Raw genomic sequence first — 10329 nt, forward strand, 5'->3', positions numbered from 1 at the left:
CCTGCTGGATGCAAGGTCACTGAGCTTCAGTTTCCTTGCTGATACTCATGGTAAAGATGAATGCTCCTTCCACAAGCATCAACTTCCTTTGTGTTGGGGGCCATCGTGCCTGTGGCATCTGCTTTGTAAGTGATCGGGAGGCGAGATGGTGCAGTGACTCCCTAAGCAGGATCTGGAGGCAGAGAGGCTGGTTCATAGGCTCCACCAGCTTTGTCACCTGGGACAAATTACTTAACCTCTCCGAGCCTCAGTTTCCTCATCTGTGAAGTAGGGATAATTCCAACAATAGTAACTTCTTTCCAGAATTGTGAGGATAAGGGCAGTCATGCGTGTGAAGGTGGCCCCAAGCAAGAGGCCAGTATGTTAGCCATCATGGTGACAATACTGAAGATGTAGGTTATTCCCAGTATTGCTCCGCACATACGTGACTCCAGGAAAACAAGGAGACAAAACATCTTTGTGCCAGTGAAGGTCTCCCAAGCAGGTAAGGACGGGAAGGCAGTTAGTGGCGAAGGAAGTCCAGTGTGGGTGTGCGTGTTATGCATGTGCTTGCGTGTGCGCAGGTGTTGGAGCCGTCCGGGCCCCCCAAGTGGATCTAGCCTTGCACGGACAGGCAGGGAGAGGAACACCTTCTGTGGTGGTCAGTTTCTTCTCTGTCAAGCACAGGCCCAGAAGAGACAGTCTCTAGAGGCTCATCCAGCTTTCTGGTTCTAGAATTGTAGAAGGAAGAGAAAGGATGGGAGGACTAAGCAAAACTGTAAAATAATAAAAGTCGGCTTTTTTTGTTTTGTTTTGATTTTAGTGATCGGGACTGCTTTGGTGACCACCCCTTTCCCCCCCCCCCCCCAGCTCTGGGGCCCTCAGGTCTCGTTCCCAGGGTAAGAGCCACTATCACTGGAGTGTGAATGACCACCTGTTATTCTGTTCTTTCTCAAGGGTCTTTGCACAGTAAGTGGATCTTTCAGTGGAACTGTGAACAGAGTTTTAGGCAGCAGTGATGGGGTGTGGAGATTTGGGGAGAAGAAATTCGGGGAGACTTCTCTGTGCTTCTGAAATCTTCCCAGGAAGAGGGTCATAGTTGGGGCTAGTTTTATGGGATAACACAGGGCTATAGAGCTCAAGCTCTATTCCTACTAAGTGAGAACAGTGCTGCAGAGCCCAGCAAAGGAGGCACCCAGGTCTCCTGCGTGCAGTAGCCTGGGATGTGCAGAGCAGTGTGGCCCCTGCCTCTTCCAGAAGGGCACCCTGGGAGCAGCCAGGAGGCAGAGAAACTGGGCAGGGCCAGATCAATGGTGCCCTGTGACTGTCCCAGTGGAAGAGGTTTCTCTCCTCTCACACCAGCACTGGTCTCCCAGGGGGCTGTGACCCAGGAGACGCACATTGGGGGATCTTCAAACAGGCTGCTGGTTTTACAGCTCCAGAGAGGTGGAGGGGGTGAGTGGTGGAACCACAGTCCTGAGGGTCTTCGATGGCACAGTGAAAGCAGCAAGGCAGATGGAACCAGGCCGACCTGGCTGTGAATGCCAGCTCCAACTTGGCCTGTGACTGGACGCGGTTGTGTCTGCTCAGGAAGCCTCAGTTTCCTTGGGGATTGGATGAGTTTAATATTACCCACCTCATAACATCGCTGTAAAGTCCTTGTGGGCTAATAACGGGGAATTTGCACTTGGTAGGGGCTGAACAAATATGAATTCTTGACTTGGCTTCCTGGCATCCCAGGAGAGGTGACTATGCCGCCCCTCCCCTTAAAATGGTCACAAAGATTGTTTTTTTCCTCTGGGTGATGATGAATTTCTCCTCTTGGCAGGAGAGGGTTAAAGTTGAGGCCTAAGATTCTGCTGGAGCTATCCATCCTCTCCTGGTGACCTTCATCTTTGAGTTATTGATTATTCCCTTGTTCCTGGCCAGGTGCTGGAAGTCAGGCCAGGCTTCGGTGGCCTGAGGGAGAAGCTCATGGTCCAGGCACACAGCCTAGCTCACCAGTATGCTCACCTCGGCCCCCCATTACAGGGCTGTGCACCCAGATACACAGACTTCACGTGTATACAAACTCTATACTCAGGCCACGCTTTTTGGTTGTCCGCCCCTCAGTAGACCCACAGGGAGCAAACACACACTGAGATATACACAGGAATCTCCAGATGATACACACACAGACACATGTAGACCTCCCTCCACATCCACACACAGGGGTCCCCACAGGAAGGACGCAGCATACACAGAGGCTGACAACACAAGGCCACAGCCAGTAACAATAATGACCATAGTTAAACATATTGCACTTACTATATGCCGAGTATTCTTCTAAGCCTTTCCCAGAGAATCGTTTTAATTCTTACAGTTAGTAGAGATAGCTATTATTTTATCCCTTATTTCACAGATGAGGCAACTGAGGGACAGAAAAGTAAAACAAGAGGCCTTAGGTCACAGAGTGGCCTGGCTCAGACGCAAGCACAGATTGCCTTCCCCCTCGCTCCTCAACCTCATTTATTTACAAAGACACAGTCAGCCGCAGCATTGCCCCTCCCCCGCCCCCCCAGACCTGCTCCACACACACTCAGGGTGGGCGCCCTTTAGGAACTAGGAGGCAAAGACGCAAGACCTGGCTTGTCGGCACAGCGAATTCAGACCGGGGACAGGACCACGTTTCAAAGGTAGTGGCGTGATCAGAAGCCTTGCGGGACGACGACGGGACAGCCAGCGTGAAGCGCTAGACACAGCGCGGGCTGCGGATGGGCGTTCACGGGCTGTGCGGTGGACCGTCGTCGGGCAGGGGGCTTAGCGTGCATGGAGGGCCTAGCCCGGGCTCCCCGCAAAGTCTCTCCCTTGGCTGCACCCATTTCCCGGAGAGCAGCCTAGAAGCTCGAGGACAAACAGCCTTAGATTTTTAGTAGAAGGGCCGCCGCGCTCCACCGCGCCCTCAGGCCGACCGGCCCGCAGGGACCTGGGCAGGGGTCTGGGGTTCCAGTGGAGACATTTTACCCGCAGGCGCGCACCGCGTCCCGCCCAGGCACGCACCAAGTTCTTGGTACACCTTTTAACGGGAAAACAACAGCCATCATGGTTAGATACATGTTATTTATAATTCATGGGCTAGTCTTTGAACCCTTTCAAACAAAACCCACAGCGATTTCTTTGAAAGAAAAAAATGGTTGCACTCTGCTCAGAAGTCTTGGGTTTTCTAAGGACCCACGAGCCGCTGGCACAGATAGTAAATTACCCCGCGCACCACATTTGTTTCTGATTATTTGCGTTGCAGTTAGTTCGTGAAATGAAACAGAAGAGTTTATAAAAATCGCTTATTTGGGAAGTAGGACACACATTCGACCCCAGCACTGTTCCTAGAAGGAGCTGAGCTATTCGGGTAGGGGAAAGATGAGGGGAGTCCGTATCAAATTAACCTCCCTCTCCCTGCCCAAGTCTCGAATCAGGATCCGATAAGCGTCTTCGGATTTTGCGTTCTGGCGCTACCCACCTAATGCTCCAACTTGGATAAGTTTTCCACGGGGGGGTGGGGGGGTGGGGGGGTAGGAGGGGATAGGGAAGGGGGAGTCCAAAAAGAATTTATCCAAACCCCCAGTGGTCGTTCTCTAACTTCTCTCTCTGCCTTGGACCCTGAGGACAAAGGCGCACGAGAAGAGAAAGGTGACCGGCTGGACGGTGATGGTTGTATCCAAATAGACCGCCCTTTCCACCCAGTTCCAAAACAGTGGGTTTTTATTTTTATTTATTTATTTTATTTGTGAAAGAAGGGAGCATTTAAAGGAGAGGCCTCTCCCTGCCTACACTCCTCAGGTATCCATCACCCCGCTCGGGCACGCCTGGGGAGACCGTCCGGCAAGTCCAAGAGGAAGCTCAGAGCTGCGGTGGCCACGGAGCCAGCTCGGCGGTGACGCAAGGTCCAGCAGGGATAGCCCGACCCGGGGCAAGGGAGAGGTCCTTGTAGATTTCGGACAAGGGGGCTGCGCTCCATTGTTCACTCCGGGCCAATCAGGGTTTGCCTATTTCCTTGCAGCCAATCCCCCGTCACCCTCGCCTTCCTCCCAAGCCACCCCGCCCAACAGCCCCCAGGTCCCCATTACCTCCCCCGCATCCCCCCGCGGTTCTGGGGAAGCTTCGTGACGCCACAGGTCCCGCCCCCAGCTCCGGCCCCGGGCGAGTGCGTGCTGACGTCATGCTGCGTGCGGGCCGGTGCGGAATCGCTCCTTCAACTCAGCGGGGCAGGAGGAGTTAGTTACCAAAGAGCCGAGGCTGGGCGCGCGACCCTCGTCCTTCTGCCCCTGGCCGCACACTTTGCGCACATCTCTTTTCTGCATGGTGGATATTATTTTTCATTATCCTTTTCTGGGTGCTATGGGGGATCATTCCAAGAGTAAGTCTTTCTCTCTGTGTGTGGGTGTGTATGTGTGTGTGCTTAATATGCAATATTTCTAATGCAGAAGAATGTTTAGCGGATTCTACAAGTGGCTTCTATTTGACAGGACGCTGGGAGAGAAAAATCAAAACGAATGCATTTCTCCTGCAGGCCACTTATCCTTTGGAATCCTGTTGTTTTAATTTACAATTCAACATTCTTTCTCAATGTTAGGCTGCTAGGCTGGCCTCAGGCTGTGAAATCTGCTTCTGTTTTGCGCTAAGGCAATTAGGTTTGATTTGGGGATGTGAGCTTGCGTGTCTTTTGGCTTTTCGAAGAAGACAGATTTCTCTAGCTTGATCTGGGATATTTAAGAAATGTCAGAGAGGACGAGAAGAGACTCCGCTGAAAGCTGATGGGTCTGTGTTGGGATTGGAGGTAGTCGCTGTAAGAGGGAGTATGTGGACAGAAATGCCGGAACATCACCGTTCAGTATTGATGCGGTGGCGTCCGCAGTGCTTAAATGTCTTTTTATTCTTTCTTCTCACCTATCTGTTAGCTTTTAGTTACAAGATATATGGATAAAACGATTGTGTCCAAATGAATTTAGTAGCAAAAAAAAAAAAAAGGGGGGGGTGAAGGGGAGACAAAAAACCTCAAATTCAGAAGATTTTGTTTTTTCGTTTCCAATTGTTCGGACGTTTAGAAAACCCGCTTTTCCCTGTAATCGCAATTCTTGAAAGGGAACGAGCGAGCGAGCGAGTTGGGTTGGGGCTGGAGTGGCCGAGGCCCGCCCGGGTCCGGGCAGCCTGGCCTGACGCGGGCCCCGCGCCTTTCCCCGGCAGAGAAGCCCGGGACCGCCATGTGCGTGGGCTGCGGGAGTCAGATCCACGACCAGTTTATCCTGCGGGTGTCGCCCGACCTGGAGTGGCACGCCGCCTGCCTCAAGTGCGCCGAGTGCAGCCAGTACCTGGACGAGACGTGCACGTGCTTCGTGAGAGACGGGAAGACCTACTGCAAGCGGGACTATGTCAGGTGAGGCCCGCGAGAGCCGGGGCTCAGCTACCGCCTGCGGGGGCTGGGGCTGCAGGCGGTGGCTCGTCTGCGCTCCCCGGCCTGGGGAGAAGGCCACCCCCCCACTCCGAACGTGTGCCGCCGTGCGCGTCTGGGCCCGCGAGCTCCCCGAGGGCCGGTCCCCGCAAGCTCCCTGTGGGCCACAAAGCGTCCTGGGCGCGCGTGCCCGGAGCCCGTTGCAGCCCGGGAGGCGAGGCGGGCCTCAGGCCCCTGGCTGACCCCGACCGCGCCTTGGGCCCGCAGGCTGTTCGGCATCAAGTGCGCCAAGTGCCAGGTGGGCTTCAGCAGCAGCGACCTGGTGATGCGGGCGCGGGACAGTGTGTATCACATCGAGTGCTTCCGCTGCTCCGTGTGCAGCCGCCAGCTGCTGCCCGGCGACGAGTTCTCGCTGCGGGAGCACGAGCTGCTCTGCCGCGCCGACCACGGCCTCCTGCTGGAGCGCGCCGCGGCCGGCAGCCCGCGCAGCCCCGGCCCGCTCCCCGGCGCCCGCGGCCTGCATCTGCCAGGTAAGCCGCGCGCGCCGGGCCCGGCGCCGCCGGCGCCGTTGTGAGTGCGTGCGTGTGTGTAGAGGGGTGCTTGTGCTCCGACGAGGAGTTGTCACTCGTGCGTGGTTCCTTTTGCCAGGACTGTGTGCTTCTGTGTGAGTGCAGAACTGTGGCTAGGAACACAGCCGAGTGTATGCCAGGGCGGGGGGCGGGGGGTGGGGCTGGGGGGGTGGGACACAATTCGTTCGTGGGTCAACATGAACCGGGGTTGTGTGCATATGAGTGTGTGTGCCTATGGGGGCATTGTGGAGAATTGTGTTCTCCATGATCGGGAATACTGGGACACCGGGCCAGGAGAAGGAGGGTGAATGACAACAGAAAACGAAGTGGTGTCTGTCTGGGGAACGTGTATGGGGAATTTCAAGCAGTGTGTTGGTATTGCCAGAGAGGAAAGATAGGTTTGCCTGGGGGTATGTGTGTAAGGAATACAGCTCCCATCCTAGAGCTGGGCCTGAGCGCAGCCAGCCAGAAGGCTAGCTAGCTAGCCGCCCCAACAAAGAGTGGGTGTCTGTGTTGGTGTTTTGAGGCCCAGTTTGATGAACAATTTAGCCAAGTGCTTCTCCTGGAGGAGGGTGTGGTGGCACAGCGGACTTGGGATCATAGAAAATACTCAGGAGATGTTCTGGGTCCTAATCAGGAGCAGCCCAGAGATGGGGTCTGAGTGCACGTTAGTGGTCAGGCATCGTGCCTCAGACTGGGCAGCTCCCAGCAGGCAGCCACAGACCTGAAGCACCAGTCTCTACACCAGGCTGAGCCTCTGGGTGCTGTGTGGTCTTGTAATGCTCCTCCCCTCTCTGGTCCTCGGTTTGCCTCCCCTATTGAGTGAGGAAATTGGGCTGGATGGATATTTGTAAATATTTATCCAGACCTAGTTATGCCTGCCCGGGGATAAAAATTCAAACAGTGCGGCATGTATCCATGGATGTGTGGACCTGGTTTGGATGGGGGTGTGAAATAGGATGAAGCTGGTGTTGAGTGCACTCCATCTCGGGACTCAGAGGGGCTCCCTTTTGTTTGTTGCGGGTCTGGGTTGCGGGCCGCGGGCATCAGGCTCTATTTACCCGGGGCTGAGAGAACCCCAAACCAAGCGAGAATGCTAGCGGCTGCGCTCGGGCCGGGAGGGTGTGCAGCCGTTGGGCCGGGGAACCTGGAGCCTTGAAGGAGGACACCCGGGAGCTGAGGCCCGAGGGCTGTCAGGGAAGAACGTTCTGTCCCTGGAGGCCCATCCGCGCTCCAGGCCAGGTCTTCGCGGCCCTGTCCGAGTGGTCTCCGACCGAGGATGAAGGGCTCTTGCAGGCCCCCAGGAGCGGGAGACAAGCCCCCTAATCGCGAAGCAGCGCGGCGCTCCGGGCCCTCGTCGGCCCCCTTCCCCCTCCAGAGTCCTGGGAGCTCCTCCTTCCTCTTCCTCTGAAACTCCGACTTCTTCCGGAGGGCCTCCGTCCCGCAGGGCCCAAGCGGGCATTCCTAGGGTCGGGTAAGTGGAGGAGGCACAGGCGGGAGCGGCCACTCCCGTCCCGCAGCGGCCTGGCGCAGGACTCCCACGCCCTGCTGGCGCTCCGAGGACCGCGCTCCGGGGCTGCCCGCACCGGGAACCGGGGAAGGGACGAAAACGCACTGCTCCCTCTGGGTAGGACGCACAGCTGGAAAGGGAGACGAACAATAAAACGAAATCACCGGAATCGAAGAGAAACGAAATAGGGCCTGGGAGGGCTCGGCCGCCGCAGGGCGGGGCACTGGGCGGGCGGGTGGCGGCCCCGCGCTCACCTCTAGTCCCCCTGTGCTCGCAGACCCCGGGTCGGGCCGGCAGCCCTCGCTGCGCGCGCACGTGCACAAACAGACGGAGAAGACAACCCGCGTGCGGACGGTGCTCAACGAGAAGCAGCTGCACACGCTGCGGACCTGCTATGCCGCCAACCCGCGGCCCGACGCGCTCATGAAGGAGCAGCTGGTGGAGATGACCGGCCTGAGCCCACGGGTCATCCGCGTCTGGTTCCAGAACAAGCGTTGCAAGGACAAGAAGAAATCCATCCTCATGAAGCAGCTGCAGCAGCAGCAGCACAACGACAAGACGGTGAGGGACTGTGCACCGGAGGAGCGGGTCGGGCGGGGCCCCGAGTTCTGGGCGCGCTCTGGGGAGATCCAGGGGCAACTGGATTCTCCAAATAGCGTGTGTTTGCGTGTTCAGAGCGAGGCTTGCCTTGGGGATTAAGGCTGCTTAATTATCGTACCCTCGGTCGGATCTTCTTGTCCCTGCGGCAGAGCTGAGTTGGAGGCGCAGCTCCGAGCCCGAGGCGGCGTGGTTATGCAGCTCCTGCTAGTCGGGGCAGGTTGTGTCCTCTTGGCGTGGCTTGGTTTGGACACTTTTCCTCGCGAAAAATGGGCACAGAGGCCTCGAATTCCTTTGCTCTGTTGGCCCCCCTTTTGGCTGGACTATGGTGGAGGTTCCTAGGTCCGGAGTATCTTAACTGGCAAAGGAGGACTACCTGGTTGTGGTGTTGGGAGTGCCTCCGCCAAAACCGCTTCAGGCCCCCAAAACCCTTTAGGCCCCAAATCTCGAGCCAGTGTCTGGGGCCTCAGTGTCAAGGGTGTGGTGGGAGACGCAGGACCTAACTTGAGCATCCCTCACCCCCACTTCTGCTTGTCCCTCAGAGCCTCCAGGGATTGACCGGGACGCCCCTGGTGGCGGGCAGCCCCATCCGTCACGAGAGCGCTGTGCAGGGCAGCGCAGTCGAGGTGCAGACGTACCAGCCACCGTGGAAAGCCCTCAGCGAGTTTGCCCTCCAGAGTGACCTGGACCAACCTGCCTTCCAGCAGCTGGTGAGGTCCTGCCCCACCCACCCGGGCCTCAGGACTCGGCGGGGGGGCGGGGGGGGGGGATTTAGCCGTTTGATCAAGGTGGGAAGGAGGGACTTCGCAGGGGATGAGGGGCTGGGGACAGCTCTAGGCAACGAGAGATAAGGGGATAGATAAGGGGACTGCAACAGCACCTCAACCCATAATTCGCTCTTAACCAGGTCTCCCTGGATTAAAGCACTCGCAAGGGAGGTCGAGGGATTAACCAACCCGAGCTCCCGCCCTAATACCCCAGCGTGCGCCTGGGGACCTGGCCCACATCTCCGAAGGCCTTGCTCCCAGCTAGTGGCTTGTCCCTAAGGGACGCCCTCGAATTCAGAGTATGCGGCCTGGGAGCAGCAGCTCCAGCGCCTCTTCACCCGCCTCTTCCTGATGTCTCCGCATCCTCAGGTCTCCTTCTCTGAGTCTGGCTCGCTAGGCAACTCCTCCGGCAGCGATGTGACTTCCCTGTCCTCGCAGCTCCCGGACACCCCCAACAGCATGGTGCCGAGTCCCGTGGAGACGTGAGAGGACCCCATCCTCTCCAGCCCGCGGACCTCGCATGCTCCCTGCATGAGATTCACCCATGCTCAAGCCATTCCAGCTCCGAAAACTCTCTCTCGCCTTTGTAATTATTATTATTGTTATTTAAAGAGAGAGGACAGAGAAGCGGTCAGGACAGCCCAAAGCTCCAGGATACAACCTGCTTTCACCAGACCGGAGAGCCCTGCTCCAAGAACTTTTATTTTTTCAAAACCAGAATTTGGGATTTACTAGCGTTAGCTCTGCCCTCTCCTCTTCCCTCGCTGCGCGTGGCCAGCGCCGCTCTGTCCGCGCCCCCTACCCGTGGAGAACAGGCGGGGCCCACCCAGCGCGGGGCCACCCCGAACTCGTTCAGGCGAGCCCCTACCCCAAGCCGGCCCCGCGCTCCCAGGCGGCTTTGCCCGGGCTCTAAGCGGGGACGATTCAAGTGGAACAGACACTGAATCCCCAAAGCGCATGATTGCCGGAAAAAAGTAGAAACGAGACTTTCCTTGAAAATGTTTTAAATTATCAGTCGACGGAGGACAGAGTGTGTGAGCCTTTGCCGAACAAAACGTAAGTTATTGTTATTTATTGTGAGAACAGCCAGTTCACAGTGGGATGGATATTTTGATCTTAATAAAAAAATAATAACCCGATGCGATGCTGCTCCTGTGTGCCGTGGGCGCAGCGGGAGGGCTGGACCGACGCAGGTTGGGGCTTGGAGCTCGTTTCAACGAAAACGCCGCACGGCGGACTCCGCCGCGGGGTCCCGGGGGGTGGGCCCAGCTGCTCGTGCCCGCGCCTCGCGCACCGCCCCTCCGAGGGCTCCCGCGCGGCCGGGGGCGGGCCCGGCGGGGATTGGGCGCTGCGCGGGGGGCGGGGCTGGGTCCGTGCGCCCCCCGGCGGCCCGGGCTGGCGCCTAAAGCGCCGCGGCCCTCCCGGAAGCCGGCGCGCGCTCCCTGCTCCAGGCGGGTCTCGGCATTGCCCACCCTCCGCCCG

The 10329-nt window shown here is 57.6% G+C and overlaps 1 protein-coding gene across 1 annotated transcript; it reads left to right on the forward strand.

Annotated features, from left to right (window-relative positions):
* Positions 1–4314: 4314 nt before the first annotated feature.
* On the forward strand, positions 4315–9517 carry ISL2 (ISL LIM homeobox 2). Its single transcript, XM_036067680.2, has 6 exons — positions 4315–4372; positions 5200–5389; positions 5672–5934; positions 7761–8044; positions 8623–8790; positions 9217–9517. The coding sequence occupies exons 1-6, from the start codon at positions 4315–4317 to the stop codon at positions 9331–9333; spliced, it is 1080 nt and encodes a 359-aa protein (XP_035923573.1). The 3' UTR covers positions 9334–9517.
* Positions 9518–10329: the final 812 nt, after the last annotated feature.

Source organism: Halichoerus grypus, chromosome 8, assembly GCF_964656455.1.
Source record: "Halichoerus grypus chromosome 8, mHalGry1.hap1.1, whole genome shotgun sequence".
In the NCBI taxonomy this organism is placed as follows: Eukaryota; Metazoa; Chordata; class Mammalia; order Carnivora; family Phocidae; genus Halichoerus; species Halichoerus grypus.